Source organism: Platalea leucorodia, assembly GCF_965183815.1.
Source record: "Platalea leucorodia genome assembly, chromosome: 15".
Classification (NCBI taxonomy): Eukaryota; Metazoa; Chordata; class Aves; order Pelecaniformes; family Threskiornithidae; genus Platalea; species Platalea leucorodia.
Window position 1 is genome coordinate 3,370,701 of NC_138837.1, and position 21,455 is coordinate 3,392,155.

Here is a 21,455-nt window from a genome sequence, read left to right on the forward strand (position 1 = left end):
CTTGGCTATACCAAGTCTTGTGCCTAAACTGATTAGAGATGCACATAAGAGCTATGTGAAATACTTTCCAGTGATGCCTGCGGAGACAATTTGTGTTCAGCGCAGCATGTGCTTATAGCATTTGCAGTTCTGGATTTTATACTGGCTGTGTTTAAAAGGAGAATTCAACTGTTCAGAACAGGTTCACTGTCTAACTCCAGGCAGTAAATCGTTACAAATATTTTGTGCATATCTGCTTCTTATGCTGTGTTTTATTATGTTTGAAAACAAAATTTGTTATTTTGCCAAGTATGTTTACTACAGAAAATTTGTCTGTCTTTGGCGTAGCAATTAGCAGTTAGGTGATACATGTATCTTTTAAAGGTAAATATTTATATTTTGCAGCAGTTGTATAATTACACATGATTATGCTGCCTGTGCACGGTGACTTGGGTGTTGTGTGAAAGAGAACAGAATCACTGCTGGTGTGATGCATTCTGGCAGACAATACAGCCTTGCGCCTCAGTGCCCTTTTCCTGGTACGAGTGGTGAACAGACCCACTTGTGACTCATATTTCAAAACCACATTGTCTTCAGAGCGACAGTTCGGGGCCTCAGCTGCAGCGACATGGCCCGTAGTGGAGCTGCTGGCTTACAGTGAAACCTTGGGCTTGAGCTCACCCAAACGCTGTCAGCTCCTCCGGAGGCTCAGAGGTAAAGGTTTCTCCTGGAATAGACACCAGGCAGCAGTTCCTATTGTTCATGTAGTGAAGAGTGGATGGCAGGGTCTTTTTGCTAGATATCTTCCAGAATTGGGGCCCTTAGTTATTAATATTAAATGAATAAAGTCTTTTGCTTATGGTAAACACTTCAGATAATGGACTTAGTGTCCAATCATGTAAGATGCCCTCCTAGTCGCTGGGGGCTGGGGAGAAGCACAGTAAACAATGCTGGCTTCTCCACCACCTCAAAATCCAATATTACATATAAAATTTTGTGGGGAAAACAATAAAGAATCCTTAATAAAAGCAAAGGCTTTTTGTAAGTACCCTCTTTGAGGAAAGTTTATCTGATCTTGTTCTTTTGTCTGAGAAAAGCCCTTAAAACAATGCACCATCTGCTACTGTTTGGTGGAAGCAAGCAGAGGTCTCTTCAGACAGAGCGGCCTGCATGCTACTGTTTGCCATTTAACCCTTTCGGCCACAAACTTCCCCTTGTTTCTATGCAAACATTTGTTGTGAGCAGAAGTGGCGATGCCCTGCACCCCACCCTTGCCTTGGCTAGCCCTGCACGATCCTTGAGCAGATCTCTCCATTCAGCCTGCAGCCTTTGCTAACCCCTGTAAATGTTCCGTGCCTTGATGTCTCTTGCTGTACAAGTACAACAATATCCCACGCTTATCTCATGTGGTAATTAGGAAGAATTAATTGCAAAGCTCCTTGAGACCTTCAGATGAAGCTGCAAGATGCTGAAAATGGCTCTGGTCTGAATGGGGTTTGTTCCATCAGGGGCCATCTGTAGCTGTTGCTGTGTCACTCAGCCCATGAGCAGCCTGGGAGGTGATGCTCTGCTGAATTCACACCTGTGAGACAGCACAGCACTGCACAGAAAAGGCAAAGCCTTTCTATTGCATTTTTTAGTGGGGTGTATCTGTTAAATTGCACATGAAGGTCGAGGGGACATTTCTCCATATATTCATTCTTCACTTTTGAAGTCTGGAATGCGAACCAGATATTTGAAATTCCCCCTCACCCTGAAAGTTTTTTCAGTCCTAGTCAGAACCGTTAGCAAGAATCCTCTTGCAATGAAGGACTATTCATTCTTTTGCAACAGCGTAAGAAGTACCTTGGGAGGGCACCGAGTAACCACCGTGCTCTGACACTTTGGGAAATGCCACCTTACCAAGGTCCTGCTCAAAGCTGGCGTGAGTCTCAGCGCCAGGGCTCAGAGCGGCAGAGGGCTGGAACCTGCGGCTGTCCGGTGTCCTCAGGCTCTCTCTGGGAGACTGGCTGGCAATTTCCTCTTGATTCTGGACTTTGAAAATAGTCTCACACCGGTAGTGATTCCTCTGAGCTGCGAGTTCTCTCTGTGGACTGTGTCAAGGTAACAACAACAATTACGCAGAGTTTTTGAGAGCCTGCATGACTATAAGCAATCTTTTGAACTAAAAAATGGTTATTTCATTTTAACAAAGCTAGCATTTATTAAATTTTCTTAAATAGAAACAAAAGACCCACTGCAAAGTCATACCTGCCAATGTACAATATCCCCTTTCTCGTACCTTGATGTTGTCAGGAAAGCTAACAACACTCGTCTTTACCTACTCTAAATACTGCTCTGAAAGAGCTGGGTATTTTTCAACCTGATGGAAAAAACAACCTTGCAGTTTGAAGCTTAATTTATGAGGGCTGCATTGTACAATCCGTGCCATTGTTAGGACTTGGTTGCACAATCTAGCTCTGAACCTTGGCAAAGTTTTCTGAAATCTTTTCAGAAACACAAAGCGCTGATCTCCGTTCCAGCGTTTCTGGGACATGTGCTGACCATGGCTATGGCCCAACTACGATTTGCTACATATACTTTAATATTTCAAAACAATGTCAGCACCAGGTCCCACAGTCCTGACGAAGATCTCAGCTAACCGGTTTTACTTTGTTTTGATCTGTAACTATCTGAGCTTAACTAAAAAGATTAGGAAGAAAGGTGTGAAAATGGGCATTTATTGATCAAGCCTCAGCTGAAACACAAGCAGAGACACTGAGACACATTGAAACGGTGACAGCTGTTTTCTTTTTTTTATGCAGAAAAATGAATGTGGAAATTTTTTTTTATCGGCAATCAGCTTAGGGAAATCTCATTTCATTTTTCTCATTAATAAGCTTTTCTTTGTTTTTCATGACCCAGAAACTGCTAAAACGATTAGAACAGCTTCCACTAACGCATCTTGGATGTAGTCTCCAGAGTGGGAGCAAAGGTGGATGAGAGAGAAAGAGAAGAGGTGACAGGGATTTCTTAAAAAGCAGTTCTAATATTTGTTGGGCAAACACGCTGAGTATTGTCTCTGCATTTGTATTGCGTTAGTTTTTTAGTCAATGCCACTGTTCCCTTTGGCTCTTGAGGAATGCCTGCTTCTGTTTGGAAAGACTGTTGTCAAGGTCCGAATCCAACCCTGCCTGTTTCCTGGGAAGGCTACTGCCAACAGCAGTAGAAATCAATGCAGATTCTACAGAACACACTGAGATTACACAGGATTGGCCAGCAACCCCTCTCCTCCAGACACAACCAGCTTGGCAGCGGGCATAAACCATCACAATTCCCAGATGAGGCTCTTTGGATTTGCACCAGCTAAAGAGAAAGCACTATTGGGTCCACAGCAGGAGGCAGAGCTGTGATCAGGACATCAGGCCATCAGGCCTCTGCATGGCGGCTGCTAGCTCTGCTCTAGCCCGTCAGGCTGCCCAGTGCACTGAACTTACGGCAGACGTGTTATGATCTTTTTGACTCTCAAGAGATGCAGAATGTAACAGAAAGCCACTTCTGTAGGTAACTGGATCAAAGTGAGGATGAAATTGCCTACACATTTTGTGGCAGTTTGGAGAATTCCCATCAGTGAGTCATTTGCATTAGCAACGAATCTCCATCAGCCGCCCCTGCAGACTGCAGAGCAGCCGTGCATGAAATGGGAACATTTCTTATGGAAAGAGGCATCTGCGGGATTTCTTGCATGAACATGAGTCACTGTTTTCACAGCTATAATTAAACATGTAAACACAAAACTGTGCTGTTGAAACTGGCTGTGGATAAGATCATGTTCAAGAGCACTGATTTTGTAACACTGGATGTTTTGTATTTGTGAATGAGGCTGGCAAACAGTCGGTTTTTAACAGGTGGCTTTGTTTAGATGAACTCTTGAAGAGAATATCTCTTGTAGCCGACTGTGGACTCATAACTCATCATCACTGGTAGCAACAGTGGGAGTCGGAGCATAGACCCAATCCAGCTGTTTTTCCTATCACATTTTCTAACCTAGGTCTAGCTACGCTGGTGAGGAGCTATGCAGGCATGGATTTACCAAGGGCTAAGAACACAGCACTATCCCCGCCTGTTAGCAGAGTCCTGTCAAGTTCTGCATGCTAGACAGGCATCCTTCGCTCCCTGCTAATGCTCCCCCATACGGAGTTCATGCACTCACAGGGCAAATGTGTCTGGAGCAGGAGGAATTACGACCCTGGAAAGTGTTTCCCTCGGTCACCTCCTTAACACACTGGTGCTCCTTTACCACGTGGCTGGCTGGCTGATCAGATCGTAGCTGTATGCACTCAGCAGGCGTGTGAATCGGTTGATACCGGAGCAACTTCAGGAGCAGCTTGATAATGGGAGCCTCGTGTTATCCTTACCTGTGCGTGCTGCCCACTGGTGTGTACAGAAGGACTCCCATCCACTTTTGCTTCCCGTGAGTGAGTGTGCAGCATTTGGGACTAGGTGCAAAATTAGAATCTAGATCATATGCAAATGAAAGCTGAGGACAATTCAAAGACAGGCTTTTGCTCTGAACCGTTGTATTTTCTCCTTTACCAGCAGCTAAGAAAGGGTTAGACATGGGGTGGTCTTTCCTTTATATCGTCCCCTTACTGTTACTACTGCTGCATCAGAGGGAGCCCTCAACCCACAAGGAGATGAGTCTGAAGTCGTTCACAATATAGCAACACTTTCCACTTCTAATCTCTAAATACAGTGATATTTTATCTGCGAGTAGCTCTCCTCATCTTTTGAAACAGCACGTGCAACAGGGTTGTGATTTATTGTTTGAGAGGTTTTATTGGTGTTTTTTTTTTTCTGTGATGCTCTGAGGACTTTGACTCCGCTGCTCAAACGCACAGGAGCTTTGCTTTCTCAGTAATTGCATTGTTCAGGAGATCAGTGCAATCTGTCTTATTTCTACTTTGTCTGATGCTTGTCCATGACAGCTGAGGGGTTATTCCCTTCGGGGCCCACGGGGGTTCCGCACCCACCTTCCATTACTGTGAATTAGAGTTGCATATAAACATGCACGCATCAAGGCAAGAGTAATGGACCCCACCATTTTCTTCAGACTGGTGGGCTGCGCTCTCTAAGGTGCAGTGCACACGTGGCTCTGACTCTCTTCTCTGCACCCTCTGCGTGCTGAGTGCTCATGTTTTATACATTTGCCATCTTCTCTGACAGAACAGCTCCATAATCCTTGCAACTGATCTCTCAGAGCAGAAACCAGCCTAACCTTTGTGAAACTGGTACTCGCGCACAAAGAACAGGATTTTAACTCTCAGTAATTCCCGTAATTACTGTTTATAACTTTGGTAAGCTGAGCTGTCTGGACTTATCTCTCCAGTTTTCATTTTCCTCATTTACTTTGTGCTGTAAAGCTGTAAACAATCTTCTTAAAAAGAATGCTGTGCCTTGTATCCTGCCTTCAGTTAAAAAACCTGCTCTTCTTCCCACTAGAGCTTTCTGCAGTTTATCTGCAAGGAGGCTGGCACAGCCAGCTCGGTCGCAGGCACCGGTGAACTGCCTGTTCAGCAGAGCCACGCCGTCCCCGCCTGGGCAGGGATCCCGCAGCACCGACACCTCATCCTTCGCTCTGAATGGGAAGCTGAGGACGCGGTGGCTGCACATATGTCCTTTCTTTGGTAATGCCTGTCCAGGTCATATTTAATCTTCTAGGGCTCAGGGGATTTATTCTCTAAGGGAAGACCACTCTGCAGAGACACGCGTGGCCCCTGCAGGGATGCTGGCTTTGTCCTTCTCTGCGGCTGGACAGGGGCGCGGTCTGGTTTGCAGTTTGCAATTGCATCTGACCTAACAGGTCCTGTCATGGTCCTCCCTGTCACCAGAGAGGACCCACCTGGAGCAGTTACACGAGTATGTCTTTGCTCTCTAAGATACAGGCTAAACGCAGAGGGGTTTCTATCAACTGCCATCTACATTAAACATTTAATTAATGTAGGCTGACTGAAAACAACCTGCGTTAATGTAATCCTTTTTTCTAAACTTCCTGCTTCAAAACCTATTTTCCGTAATAATTACCATGCTCTGACATGTGTCCTGTTCACGGAAACTGAATGTTTGTGAGTAGGTGTTGCTCCACGTACACACAGCCTGTAGAGCTGCAGTCATCAGAACTTTTCACCCACTTTTGGAGCAGAGTGAAAACAATTACTAAAAAGGAATGTATAGTATTCAATTGATTAAATCACTCTTTAATCCCCTGCAAAAAGGAGATCAGTGGAGATTTAACTAGGTGCTCATAAAGAGAATCAATGTATTCTTCTGCCACCGCCATATGTTAAAATACTGAGGGTTTTGTTTCACCAGGGTGGAGAGGGAGGTACGAGCTACCTGTTGCTTTCCAAACACAGCGGTCTGACCAGGGGCCCTTGGGGGGCTGCGGCCATCAGGGTCCCTGGGGCTCACAGGGTGCGGCGGCCGCAGCCCCGGCCCAGCCCACCCCGCGGGGACAGGCCCAGGACCCTTCTCCTCCCAAGGGGTGCCCCTGCTCCAGGGAGGGGTGGAAAGCCAGAGCGCCCTCGGACAGGCACAGCAGGGCTTGGCTGCATGGAGAGAAATCTCCCCCTCGGGTGCCAGTCTCCCCACACCGCTGGGAGGTTGCATCTAGGGCAAAACTCGGGTAGGGGAGATCCATCTCCAAAAAACCCCGGCTGAACCTTTCCTATTGATCTTCCAGCTCTCTACAAATAGGTGGTTCCCTCTTTCAGTATATCTTGTGTCAAAATCTGCCTACTTGGCAATTTGCTGGGTAAGGAGTAAAGAGCAGTCTGGCTCCATGCTGAATTGGTGCTATTTATTTTAACTACGTGTGCGTGTGGTGCATTTAGCAGAGAATAATATATCCAAATTTGTTTACCTTCTAGCGAGGAATTTGTGAGATGGAGAGGCTGGGCTGGTTATTGGCTTTTCATGCAATAGGCTTATGTCCACTTCAGAGCTCTTATTCACAGGAAAACCTTTTAAAAAGACAAATGAAGTCATTTAATAAATATGCTCTTTGTAGAAATGAAATGGCCCAAGGTTTGGCATCTATTCTCTGCCTACTTATATGTGAACACTTAACTTCCATATAGCTCTTCTTATCCACAGATTTCTAAGTACATCGGGTTAGGCTTACCATTCCTTTCTTACTTCTGGGAAAGCCTAGGCACCAGAAGGTGAAGTGATGTGTCCAAAACCAGTGGCAAAGCCACAGATAAAATTAAGGGATGTAGTTTCACAGGTGCAATAAGGGGAGAAGAAAGTAATTAGGTCATTACCCAAGTTAGATCATTACTTCTTAATGTGATAGCCTCTACTGCAGTCCCATCTCCCCTCTCACAGGGGGACTGACAGACTTTTCAGTGCTAACCAAACAGACATATAAGAAAAGTCAGTCACTACTAACATTCTGGCAACCTTTTGATCTGAGGAGATTTGCTGGAATTTCATGGTTCTGCCCTACTGATCTAAAGATACTGAACAGCATATGGCGTGGCGCTCGTACTGCTGCTGCCAGAGGGTCCCTGCGCTGCCTGTGCTGCTTGCGGAGGGCACCTGTGACTCTTCTTGGTGTTAGATTTGTGAGCTGTGCAGAGAACAAGTCTGCAAACACTCAAGGCTCCAGCGACAGCTCCCTCTGAGCAGTACAGATGCAGCCTAGAGGACCTACTGCTCAGGGATTTTCCAAGACGCAACACTTCCAATAGCCAAGGGGAGACCAGGCTTAAACACTGCTTTGTAGCTTTGAAAGACTTGGACCATGGCATCTCAGCCTCACTGTTGCATTTTGTCAACATGATCTACCTTACAATGTGTTGCTCAGGTCTTCCCCAGTTTTAAGATGCCTCCATCTTGTGCTGCGAGAGATCCATGGTAATCCTTTGCTCACAGCTCTCCCACCAGACAAAGGAGTGGGCATTGCCTTCTCTTTGTCCAGGGCTGTTGTTCCCTCAGTGCTACCTGCAAGGTTAATAGCGCCCGGTCCATGAAATTGCCTATCTGATGACACACATGACTCACCAGGATCTGGGGTGTCCAGAAGCATTTGTATAGTCATTGTCCTGTCTTGCTCATCCTTGGATGTCTCAGGCTCTGGGACAGAAGACGACTCATTGAAAAGGTCCAAAGTTGCCTCTGTCAATGTTTTGTCAGCAGAGTCTTTAACCCTACTTGCTTCATTCAGTCTCTTAGTTGCCATCTCAATCTTTTCTGCAAGTTCCTTGGATAGGCTATGTATGGCTTTCACTCGATCCTGTTTACTTCTGTATGGAGAAAGACCAGAAGTCGAATCCTTGGAGTAAGGTTTTGCATCTTTCTGAGGAAGGGAAAAGCTCAGAGGAGGTGCATGCAGGGCTGGGGGAGAGCAGTCCCTCAAGTCTTCACATTTCAGAGGACTGAGAAACCAGCATTCGGATTCCAGTGGTGCTGGAGAAACTAATGACGCTCTTTTTTTAGGTGATTGAACTGTATCTAGAAGTTGATTCCTGTTTAAACAAAAAGGAGAAATTTCAGGTTATAAAGACAAAGTAATAGTAGCTTTCTGCACAGACCAATATCCTCAGCTAAAGCACTTCACAAAAGAAAAAGAAACAGATTTCCCTGTCCAGAGATACATTTATCAAACGACAGATTCAGGATGGAGCATGAACTGCTGACATGCGGAGAAGAATCAGCCTGGGGCTGGCAAGGAATAATTATTCTTTAAAAATACAAAGCATAAAAATACAAAGCATAAAACTACAAAGCATAAAAGTAGGCTGCTAAGTCTGCCTCAACCTGGATAGCCAGAGCATCGGTCTCCTTCCATGCTCAAAAGCACTCCCAGATGCTCCCAGGTTCTGTAATGACTCTGGACTAGGGTGCAGTGAAGCTGATTTTCAGTTCAGATATGATAGTACATTAGTCCATTGCTCTATTTTTTATAGTTTACAGCAGAATACTATGAAAAGTCTGCAGTGTGTGCTGAGAAAGAGGCTTTGTAGGATGCTTTTTATGTCTGAGTACCTGCCTCTGTGATCTTTGCTTAGGAGAGTACAGGATGCTCTATCCACCCAGGCAATGAAACTCCTCTCCAGGATTCCACCACTGGTTTGCTCCTGAGACAGAAGTGACCATTAGTATAAGCACTAAATAGCTAGGCAACATGAGGGGAATATTTGGCTTTTGTTCCACTTAATAATTTGTTCATGTAACTGGAAAACTGCATGCACCGAACGACAAACCTGTTCTTTTAGCTCGAGCAATGGAGATTTCCAGGCTTTTGGCCCTGAAGTCAAGGGTTCCAGCCTTAGTAATGAGCCCAGAAGTTCTTGCCGTAATTAGAAGTTAATTGCTGTATTTTTCCAGATTAAACTTTTTCTTCCTGACACTTCAAAGCATTTATATGAAGTGTTTCATCTCCTACATGGTGCTGTACTGATCGAGATCAGAGGGTTTTCAATCTGTCACTCCTTTATGACTTACTTACTTGCTCAAGTTTACACCGAGGACTTTCCTTTGCAGAAGCTGTTTCCCTGATGCGCTTGTGAGTCTGGCCAGAATATGTTTTCTTTCCAATAACTTCTTTCTGTTTCCTGTATACTTCTTGCAATCTCTTATTTCTCATCTCCACAGCCTGCACCGAAGACTTTTTTTCTTCTAGTCTTTTTTTCTTTCTTTCTTCATTCTTTCGATACATAAATTCCTGAACAATTTCAGGGCTGTAGGGGTAAAGTTTTTTAATGTTTACCCTCCTCTTTGAAGGGTGCTTAAGGTTTTCTTTCTCAGACCCTTTCTGTGCAGGGCTGCTTGAGCCTTTCTGTCTCTGAGGAGATGTGCTTTTTCCTCTGCTGCAGTTTCCTGAGCTACTGGGCTTGGCTCCATCTTTCATTGATGAAGATCGTATCTTTTCCCCACTGAAGGCAGAGGGAGTTATGGCCCGAGGCCCAGGTGGAGGAGAATGGATCCCCAGGTATCGCTGCAGACCTTCCACCTTTCCTTTCACAGTATCTTTTGGGAGCCTGGTATGCCTGCGTTCATCATGATACTGGCTTTGCAAATGCAAGTTCCTGAGTATTTTTTTTGTATCCTTGGTTGGTGCATTGCTGCCCCTTTCAACAGGCTTGCTGGGGGGAACCACGCAGCTTTTGAATTCAGGGCTCTTCCCCGCAAGTTCATTTCCCTTTTCTCTAGAGCTCTTTTCCATCGCTGGCATTGCTACAAATCCTCTACCAGGTTCTGTGGAAAGCATTTGGAAACAACAGTGGTGTTAGTACTTCAGAGATGTATCAATTCCTGTATCAATCATGTGCATCTCAAATCTTGCTTCCTACTATAGGTCTGAGGACTATTTGCATGTGTAGCCCTGGCTTGTACCTCTGTTGTAAAATCTGCAACATTCTAGGGAGAAGATAAATCTGTAAGGGTGAAATTGGAAGTTGCAGTGGCCAATTGTACAAATGATGTGTAGTTTGTGGCCCTTCAGTAGAAATAGAATTTAATATACGTGGCAATGAAACCTTTTATCTCATAAACCTCTTATGCTTGTCAGCGTAGCACAATGAGAACTCAGTGGCCAGCCTCAGCTATTGGCAGACCCAGGGAAGCTCTCCACCTGTGTCTGGCAAACCAACCCAGCTGAAAAGCGGAGTATCCTAGTATGTATGGGACATGGAGCTGACGCTGTATCTCTGCTAGAGAGACATAACCTGTGTCATGATCCAGACAAGTCTTATTTTAAGGATACAGTGCATTTGCATTGTCTCTTCAAAACCACAATGGACTCATTGTGCCAGCTGACCATGGACAACAGCTTTAGTAATTGTTCCGGGTGGTTGTTAACCTGACAAGTGAGTTATTGCAAGTCATTAAAGACAGGTGCTCAGAAGGGCCTTGAAACCTTTTGTTTCAACTAGTTTTAATAAACCACTTTTTTGTTTGTGTGCCAAAACAACCAGTGTAGCAGAGAGGCAAGTGTACCAAAGGTATTTGCTGTGGTCTGCTCTTCAGCTGTGCTCCTCAGATTTGGAAATGTAGGAGGTGGACCAAGCAACTTTCTAGCTAACTTCTGACCTTCTCTCCATGCAGAAGCACCAGGTAGCTTCACACCTGAAACAGAAGATTTGTATTTAATTATTAAACCCTCACATGTTCTTGGAAAGAAAATTGTAACTCTATTATAAATCTTTTTAATGGTGATTTCCAGGAATCACACTCACGGTGTGGGGAGATCTAAAAAGTTTGTCCGAGCAGGTTTAAAAAAAAAAGTTGATGTTACTTTTGTAACAAAAAGATTTTAAAGCACTCAAACTTTGGAGACTGTCACTCTTGCTACTGTCTATTCACTGACTGACAGAGAGCTGGTTCATGAATCAGATGAGGGCAACACATGAAGGTTCAGTGATTCCCTAAGGCTTTATCATTAGCATTTATAGAATTTAACACTTGTAGCATGTTCACACAGTTCTTACAAGTTTTACTCAGAAACCATTGACTCCCAGAGTCCTCAAGAACACTAAGAGGAGGTCGGGACACCTACCTGAGAGCATCCTTCTATGATGGCAGCTGCAGACACCTGGTACTTACTGGGTATCAGCAGATTTGAGAACTGGAGGGAGGGGGGGTAATGAAAATATGATTTTCCTTTGATTACTTCAAACTCACTAGAGTAACCTAATTCATTTTTAAACTGGTGAGAATCAGCAGGATGCAGTGTGGAAGAATCAATGAATGATACAGGACGAGGGACAATGTATAATGCAAAAATAAATGATACAGTATGCAGCACAAACAAATTATTCTTGCTTAATAGGCGGTGTCACGTAATAGACAACATTTATCACTGTTTTACTTCGTAATTTCAGATTGCATTCACAGCATGCCAATACTTGCACTGGCATAATTATTTATTGCAAACACTTCTCCAGCAGAAAGTAACTAAACAGGTACTTACTTGGGTTTTGCATGGAAATCCTCCCCACCAAATTCTCCCCCAATGGAAATATTCAAGCTTTTTTTTTAAAGAAAAGATTTTACTCTGAAGTCAGTATCAGCCTCAGTTCAAAGGTGTGGTTCAGTACTCGGTCAACTGAGTCAGGCTTTTCTAGCTTCTGTTCGGCAGCCTTGGCTATGGGCTGAGCTGACTGTGCGCAGCACCTCTGAGAATCATCTGTTGGACACGAAGCACTTTCAGAGACGGACTGGTTAATGGGATTGTCCTGAGGTTCCCCTTTGCTTCGTGAACAACAGCTGTAAGGCAACGTCTTCTCAGCTAACAGCCCTGGGCTCCGTACCACGGCCACTGGCAGAGTCACGGCCACTTACATCAGCCGAATTTGCAGCACTGAGGTGGTCTGGAGGCTCATCTTAACCGTGCAGTTTAGGTCGTGTCACAAGAGAAATTATGTTTTTCAGACAAGGAAGAGCTTCACTCTCTGTGGGGCTGAAGTCAATTCCTATAATCACGTGGACTTACTTGGGAAGCCTTGAGAGGAATTATTCACTAGATTCATGCAGTTCAGTGTCTGACAGCAGGAACCACGGGTGGAATTGCCAAAATTCGTTGGACTTGGGACAGCTGAGATCCATCAGTGTTTTTAATGAAACATTTATAATGAACATGTTCATTATAAATTAAATATAAATATATAATGAGCATTTATAATGAAACGTATGATTTTGTTTTCTAGTTTAGCAGTATTAAAAATGCAGGATGTATTTATTTTTATGCTGTCTTAGTTTCTCTGAATGCAACTGACAAATTAACATGTGGATCTAACGATCTTTGCTTCACCATGTTGTCCGATTTCAGTTAAATCTTTTTTTAATCTCCACAGTATTTATTAACTACAGAAACTATTATGCTAAAGTTCAAGAGCAGCCTGCATTTCTGATGAAAACCCTTGCTAGAAGGAAATTTTTTGATTTAAATATTCTCCTGTTTTTTTCTGCCTATGAACAGATGAATATTTTATAGCTGTTGTGACTTAATTTTTTGTTAACTACAGCAAATTTGTAATTCATCAAATTCCTGAGTACTCTGGCTCTGACCCCTGCCCCTCATTCATCTCTTTGTAGCCCTGCCTTGGCTCTTTCACTGACAGAAACTAATAGCCAATAAAGACACCATGACACTGGCAGTTACAATGATGAATGCTTCATGTGGCATGGTCTTATTATGACCCACTCTCAGAGGAAGATCAAGCCATTTTTCAAACAATCCATTAAAACAAAAAAAAAAGGAGGGAGAAGGAAATTATTATATATTTCATGCATTTTAAATAGTACTTAGGTAGCAGAGCACATGATGCCACTATGCTCATAATTTCATCCGCACGGTATTAGATAGCTTGGATTTTTTTCTTTCTGTGTCACCCAAGTTACATATCCAGTATCCCGCCAGTGTAAAACACAACCGCCTGGAGTCAGCCGTGCCCATAGCACTTCCACTATTTCTCTTGTTCCCCACAAAGTCTGAAGGCAACTATTTCCAACGCAAAGTAGTAGCATTAAATGGGTAAAATTACTGCAGTAATTAAAATCTGCACTTAGACACATCAGTCAAAGAAAACTGAGAACTAGTGATTGGGACTCTTGTTCCTGCTGTTGACTTTGTAGAAAGGCTGTAGATAATTCATCTGACTTTTCAGTGCTTTGACCCGGTCCCTGTTTTGCAGGCCGGGAAATCCCTGCCTTTTGCGGGCACTGTTAATTCATTAGAAAACACAGAACTGAACAGGTGACAGACAGCTCTTCCCACCTAGGACGTATGGCTTATTTTTCAGTGACAGAAAGTGGTATCAGGTGGCCAGTCTGACACCCCATCCCAGGGGCCCCAGCACGATTTGCCAGCAGCTAACCTAGAAATTAAGCCTTGTGTCCCTGTGCTGCCTATGGTCATCTTCCGCCTCCCCGAACAAATGCTGATTTTTGTCTGTTCCCTCAGTGGATTTCTTTGTTACCTGCTTGGTATAACTAGGCCCTTGACTGCAGATCTGAGGATTTGGTATTATTTTAATAACCAGCTAAAGATTTTGGCAGGTGAGTGCTCAGATGCCACTGACCTCCAGTAGTTTTGTCCATCAATTTGTGTAACTTCTCATGATTCTCATCCTTTCCTTTACCTGTCACTGCTCTCTCCAGACCAGAGGACTTGGGTGAAGGCTGCCTCTGGCTTTGTGTTTGAATTCTCCGTGCTGAACTTCTCTCTATTTGCTCTTTAATCAGAAGGGGAAAAAAAAGCACAGAATAGAATTAGTATGCAGCTAAAATCAAACTGACATGACTGCTGTCACCAACAAACCAAACCCAGTCCCATTCACTTGGAACACAAAAGCGGGAGTCTCTCTAATGACACCAGTCACGGAACAAGCAGGGTACCTTATTTTGTGGTGCTGGAGATGTCCCAGCAAAGCAAGCATTGGCCTGGATCCCTGAGGCTATGTCCGTGACCCCGTCTACCTGTACAACGGTGTACGGTGCAAACAGCCCTGACCTACCTGGCACATCCCGTGGGTGCAGTGGGACACCTTTCCCCTTGCTGTCTCTCTGGAGATCCAGACTAACCTTGCTCTGCAGAGTACACAAACACTGCATGCTTGGGCGAGTTGCCTGGAACAAACTGTTATGATACAGCATTGCTAACCTGGGATCTTGGGGGCTTTTTTATAATCCCTCCCTTGTCCAGGGATGGCAAATTCTTCTCTGCCTGGTATTCTGTGCTCTTCATCAGGCAGGGAGAGAGCAGACCTCAGGTTCACAGCACTAAAACCTGGACAGATATTTGAAACCTCTTAGGCTACAAGGAGCAGTGCAAATGCTGGTATCTGATAGCGCTGAGCTCCTGTACGTGTGAAAAGCAGAAGCAGGTATCCTGGGCCAGACTGCAGATATCTGACAGAGGTAATACCTGGCAAAGCAGCTGTGACACACGTTTTCCAATGGTAGAGTACAGTCAGACAAATAAGCTGCATCTAAACCGAGCGTCTGGAGCTGTTACTCTTCAGCCTCAGAGGCTGCCTCTGTTCTGCAAGTTCAACTGTTTGTCTGGTGGTTCCCTAACTCAGTTATGTAAAATGATCTGGGTTAAAAACAAGCTAAACTAGCCTTCCCCTGAGAACGTTCAAAAGAGGCTCAGCAGGGATTGTGGCTTTGGCTTCTGGGTATTAGGAGGGGTAACGCTGCGCAGCGATGAGAGAAAGCGCTGCCTGATTCAGCTGGAAGGGGGAGATGGCAGCACAGACGTGTGCTCGCACAGACCCGAGGTGAGCACCATAAAATACTTCCATACATCATTGTAAAAGGTGATTTGGAGCATATCTAAGGGAAATGCCCATGGAAGCAGGGATCACAGTGCCCAATGAATTAACACTAATGCTATTATAGCAATAAGATTTATTATGTACAGCTTTTCAGCTCGTCTTCTCTAGTCTAATATACCCTCAGTAATCCCCCGTTGGCAGAAACGCTTGCCAAGCGGGCAGGCTAACAGGGCTAGCCGTAGGCAGTCCTTGCTCTCGAGTCTGTGCATTACTCATAGCAACCTGAGATCTTAAACTGCGCTAAACTAAAGTGACAGCTGTGGATGAATGGTACTTCAGGCCCAAATTTAGCAGCAAAGCAGGATAAGGAAGTCTAATAATAGTTGCTTTCAGAACCACACTAGTTCCACTGAATGAACTGTTAAATCCCCTGTAATGCCTCTGAACTACACAATTCCTGCTTTAAATACCTGTGATACCTCTCCGCACTACTGTGCTGCTATTTCCCATTTCATGCTTTCTATCTGGCAGAAGGAGGAATGTGGGAGGAAAGGGGAGAAAAGAATGCATTTTCAGCAAATTCTTTACTATTTTGTGGAAAGAAATTTATAAATTTGTGCATACTGGGGAGTAAATCCAGTGGAGAAGTGAAGTCAGTAAGCAGGTTGATATGTATAGCACAGGGAGGTTTACAGCTCCCCCAAGGGCTGCAGAAGTAAATGAATTTATCATCACATGAACATGGTTGCTGCCCAACATAAACCAAAGTGTGGGGTGGAAGCTGTGTGGATAGCGATTCAGCTGTGCCAAAGCCCTGCTACGTAATACACAGTTGCAGCCTTTCTCCATAGGTGCCAGACTACTACTGACCTCCGTAAATTGGAGCAGGAGGAGCAGACGCCACTTTGCACACTTTTCTCTTCAGGGGTCTTTTTTGCGGTGGCTCTTTAGCACAGGCAGAAATCAGACCCTTCTGCTCCTGAGATGCTGCTTGCTGCTTTTGTTTCTGCTCCTGGATTCTCTTCTTGAGTTGCTCTAACTTCTTTTGGGGTGATTTTTTCCACAACTCTTCCAGCTTCTGATCACTGGGCCTGCTGGTTGATGACAGGTGGTATGTAGGAAGCAGGACAGCCGTGGGCATGGGAGCGTTGCTCCGGCTGCCACGTGGGACAGCTGAGAACGGACTGCTCCCTGCAGGGCCATGAGGTGGGTGATGCAGAGAGCAGGGAGATTTTTCCTTTTGTACTGTGCGGCCTCTTGAATCTGCCTGCTCCCTGGAATTGTCCCTTCTTGGTTTGTACAGGCTCTTTGCAGGTGACCATGTCCCAGCTGTGCCTTCGCCATCAACAGCCTCCCTCCTGGCAGGGCTGCAAGGTGCTGAGCGTGAGTCTCCCCTGGGGGACAGAGAGGTCATTCTGGATGGGCCAGAGCTCACGGCAGGGCTCTCGAGGAAACAGGTGTGTGACCAAGCAGGGGAGGGAGCAGCAGAGTTTCCCTTTCTTAAGAAAAAGAAAAACAAGACTGAATATGTAGGGCATATTATGAAATTATTCAATAGACTGCTAATATGAATGACAGTTGAGTTTCTAGAACGTGCTCTGATGGTGATCTCAGTGTCTCTACAGGATCAGCATTTTGCCAGTTACCCGCAGTTTGGCAAATGAAGATAATATTGGGAAAGTACGAAGCGAACCGTGGTCTGCTAAGAGTTATTACCAGCATGGGCAGATAGACTAACACAGAGAACTGATGTCAGGGCGTTGGCTGTTCCACTGGCTTGTTGGTCAGCATGTCCGAGAGTGACTTTTTCTTTTTTTCTAATAAATAGTAAGGTGCTAAACTTTTTCTGAAGTCCTGCATCCCAGAATTTTAAATCCTTTTATGTGTGCCTTTGCCTCTTCATCCACCAAGTGCCGTACGTTCAGGTTATTACTTACCTGCAGGCTGGAGGAATCTCACTGCTCTTTTTCTCATTCAAAGCTGTTTCATCTCTGCTCCTCTCGCCATCTACAGTGTAGCAAGATTATGTCAATGTCAAAAAACCAAAAAGGTTCCTTAACCATTAAATTAAACCAGTTTGTTTTACTGGGGACTATTCTGCAACCAAATCTGGCCCTTTGGACACCTGGGTACAATTTTGTTCATGCTGGGTAATGAGCCTGCCAACATTGCAGTTCTGGGACGGAAAAGTGAGAGTTTGTTCTTTGGTGTAAAAATCTCTGTGTACGCTGTCTCCACGCCAGCCCGGCCCGCAGGGCAGACCGAGTATTTGGTTACTAGCTTGCACAGAAACCCACGCTACCTTTCGTACTCTTTGTCCCAGCTACTTGAGTACCGCAGTATAGGGTGATAAGGTGTGCTCCACCAGGTCACATCGTGCCCCTGTCATTTAAACCCAGTGACAAACATTCATCTCATCTTTCCTTCCCTTGTTCAAAGGGCTTGGGAGCCAAAAAAAGATTCACATGCAAAACCACAAGCTGCAGCAAAGCTCCTAACAGATCCACTCAACACACCTCTCCTGCTATCCTTGTTACTGAGACCGGGGTCGAGGCAGTGAGCCATCTCCATGAGTGCGGTACAAAGCCCTACTGCTTAGGGAGGAAATAGCATCCATAACTATTAAAGGCTGGCAGCTTAAACTGTTCCCAGCCAATAAGCCATCTCAAAACCAAATACCCAGCAGATGCGAAAATAACAAGTGAAGTCTGTTCTTTTCATTAGTTTTTAGGAGTCTTCTGGAATTGGGTTAAATTTCCTGCTTTTTTCTTATCCCACTTTGTCTTTTAGAGATGATTTTAAACATATTATGTATTTTCTGCAAAAGTAAACAAACAAAATGCTGTATTTACATCACTTCAGTTATCTCTAGGAAAAAAGCCTCAGAGGACAAGCGCACGTAGCTTTCACTTTGCTGTAGCTGGTGGGTATTAATGCTGCATCTTTTGCCTGCGCTCTCTCCAGCAAGGTGTGGCTCCTTGTGCATTGTGATATTCTTCTGGGGACATTAGTAGAAAGCTGATGAAAATATACACTTTCCCCAGTAAAGAGGGCCTTTCACTATCTCTTGTCACCTTCCCTTCCCTCCAGCACCAAAGCAGTCCCCCTGTCTCAGCAGTTGCCCGGTAACTCAGAGCTCACCAAAGCTTTTTTCATGCCAAAGCTTTCTTCTGGCTGCCTGTGTTTTGGCACAACTCCACGTTTGATGATAAAATTTGTTTTCAATCCTTTGTAGCTGTGAAAAGGCAGATTTTTCTTTTGAAGGGAGACATATGTTTTTTTTCCGTGGTAGCCTTTTGCTGGCATACATTGCTTCTCTGATTAATTTTGCAGCTCCTAGTTACTCTGTAAATACTGGCATGTCTGAGCATGTTCCATGTGGTATTTCCTACAGTTGGAAAGAATGCAGTTGACTGGGTAGATAAGAGATGAAATCACCTCTCTCCATTATTTACACTTTGCCTGTATGTGTGCCTCAGATTTTTACCAGAGCTGCTCTGATGTTTTTCAAAACAGCGTAAGCTGGAAGTAGCCCCCTCCAACAGCAACTTCAGCAGTGTGATACGAGGGTCAGGCCTTGGCTGCGCAACCAACACCACGTGCATTTGGATAATATTATGCATTCATCCAAGCAGTTTCACTGTTATGATTGCAGCTGCTGTGCCTGATATAAATATTATTATGTTTCCTACTAAGAGGACAATAAGACAAGGAGGATTCAGAGGATTCCTGGCTCAGGGAGTATCAGCTATTATTCTGCTCAGGGCTTCAGCCGCAAGCAAGGCAAACCTTTATCTGCTCTTGTCATTAGTTTTGAAGAGTGTTGTGACACTTGGTAAGATTCCTTGCTTTTCTCCTTATCCTCTTTTTGCCATTTAGCAAATGATTAAAGCAGTTATATGTTCATTGCAAAAGAACAAACAAAATGGCATGTTTACATTGCTTTCAATTATATTATTTGAATGAAAGAAAACTCTGTGGAGGTGATGCACAGGTAGCTGACAGAAAGTGATAAAGGTATGTGACAGCAAGTGTTCCCTGAACCGCACGTACCACTGCTTCGGCTTTCTGAAGACTCTTCCAAGCCAAGGCCACATCTGCGGAAGCGGGAGATGAAAGACATGTTTTAGCATCTCTTCACACGTGTCTTCACTATAGGCAATTTCCCCTCATGCCCAAGCCAAAACAGATTATAGAGCTGGTGGCTGAAACACAGAACTGCTCCTGAAAAATTGTGTCTGGACCGCTTTTATATATGGCTTGTTTTCAATGTGTGCTTAGTTCCATCAGAGCTAATGCTCTTTGAGCTATGTTAGTGCTTATTCAGGAAAATCCTCACTGATACTAGCTGGTAGTTTTGCATGTATTTAGGAAAGACTGAGCTGAATTTCCCAATTTAGCCCTATTTGGTAATAGTTACAAAAAAAACTTGCGAGAGTAAGAATGGCTCGTGTCTTTTTACAGAAAAAACAAAGCAACATATCAGATACGGAGAAGCTCCTAGTGTGAACTTATTGCATACATTCAACAGTAATTGAGTCTTGATGACTTCAGGCTGAGGAAGATTCATAGAGCAGGTTTCTGTTAGAAAGCAGCATGAAATGGGGAGTTTTGGTCTTGCTGTAAGAGCAACAAGCACAGTTACAAAACTGTCCAACACCCTCCAAACTTCAAAATATTTGCTCCATTGTGTCTGAAGTCATGCAATCCAGATTAAACTAAGCACTACAGTCTTTCAAGAAGTGATAAATCCTTGGTTTAAAATAAACTTATCCAAGTCTCTGCTATGACCATACGGAGGAAAATGGAAGCTCATTACCCACGTACCAGCTAGAGGATCTGATTCTCCAGATGCAAAACTGTTATCCATCTTCCAGATGTGCTAGAGCTCTGCTTACTTGATATCCATGTCTGAAATAACCATACAAAAGGACTAGTCATTGCTACCCTTTGAGAACAGACTAGGTCATTCTTATGCCCATATATTTTTTTTTCTCATCTATAATTGGTGACTGCCCATAAAGACCCTCATCATTCACATTTCTGTGGTGTTCACAAATGTTACCTGTTATTAATTTTCTCAGCCTTGTGAGGGAGTCTCAGGGAGAGACAGGGATACGGCACAGTTGGTAAATGTCCTGCTCTGGGTCAATACACCCTGAAGAGCTGCCCTGGGAGCTCAGGAGTCTAGCACGCTCGCTTGGGGCTATGACCATGATCAGAGAGTCAAATAAGTCAGCTCCCTCCCACGTCCCCCTGTTACTGCCTGGTTAACACTTACCTTTTGAAGCCTCGTCCATGCATGGAACAGTCTCCACTTAGGAGCTGTGCAAAAGCACGTAGAGAAGCACTTTAGAGATGACCTGTGGGAGGGCTGCAGCCTTTCTAAAGTGGCTAATCCCAGAAGCCACTTCCAAAGGAAGGTGTGAGAAAGATCTCAGCACTGAACATCCCATTTGCTGCTCCTTCCCTGGGCTGAGCCATCTGCAGGTGCCAGCTCCCTGGCACCAGTTGGGAACACAGAAGTTCCGCTGAGACAAGCACCAGGTCAGTCCCTGCCCTGCCCATGAGCGCTGGGAGGCGTGGGAGGACGTCCAGAGGAGTCCCACCAGCCCAGCCAGCCATCAACCGTCACCACACCTTTGTTTGAGCCCCTCTGTGCAGGGCGACAGTAGCAACAGCACGGGGAGAGGCTGTTAGGAACAGAGGAGAAAACAAACAGCACCAAGAGGAGCCTGAAGGCTGATCTCAGTTTGCAAACATGTGGCAAGATGCCAGCAGCTTTCTTGACAAGCCCTTGTGTCCTTTCCAGGGCATCTGGCATCCTGGCAATGACCGTTCCCAGGGCTGGATGGCTGCAGAGGAGCGGGCAGGGCAGCGGAGGAGCAGGGTGACCAACCTGGGGCCCAGGTGGAAGCAGCTCTGCAGTTCTGGGATGGAGAGAGAATATGGTGCCAGAGCAGGGGGAGAAACCAGACCTGGCTGAGTCCTCATCACAGGGCACCTTTCCTCATTGCAGGGCACTTCTTGTCATTCCAGGGCACCTCTCCTCACACCTTCCTCTGCGGACTCCTCCAGCCCTTGATCCTGCTCTCAGCAGCACTCTCTGTCACACCTGAATCCCTGGTCTCAAGAGAGCAGGGGGCTTAATTCTGAATATTGGCTTTTATTTAGGGGCTAATGAAAAAAAGTGTTTCTGGTCTTCGTGATTGT

At 44.9% G+C, this 21,455-nt stretch overlaps 1 protein-coding gene across 1 annotated transcript in view; it reads right to left on the bottom strand.

Annotated features, from left to right (window-relative positions):
- Nucleotides 1-20,151, bottom strand: part of CCDC187 (coiled-coil domain containing 187) — a gene marked incomplete at both ends in the record, with an annotated part of 43,993 nt that extends 23,842 nt beyond the window's left edge. Inside the window, 13 exons of the mRNA XM_082327854.1 lie at nt 1,882-2,072; nt 6,881-6,985; nt 7,815-8,489; nt 9,010-9,101; nt 9,473-10,221; nt 10,963-11,091; nt 14,106-14,198; nt 14,627-14,745; nt 16,106-16,636; nt 17,180-17,249; nt 18,384-18,477; nt 19,296-19,377; nt 20,141-20,151. Of these exons, the coding sequence (XP_082183980.1) occupies nt 1,882-2,072; nt 6,881-6,985; nt 7,815-8,489; nt 9,010-9,101; nt 9,473-10,221; nt 10,963-11,091; nt 14,106-14,198; nt 14,627-14,745; nt 16,106-16,636; nt 17,180-17,249; nt 18,384-18,477; nt 19,296-19,377; nt 20,141-20,151 (2,941 nt within the window). The remainder of the gene's footprint in view (nt 1-1,881; nt 2,073-6,880; nt 6,986-7,814; nt 8,490-9,009; nt 9,102-9,472; nt 10,222-10,962; nt 11,092-14,105; nt 14,199-14,626; nt 14,746-16,105; nt 16,637-17,179; nt 17,250-18,383; nt 18,478-19,295; nt 19,378-20,140) is intronic.
- Nucleotides 20,152-21,455: the final 1,304 nt, after the last annotated feature.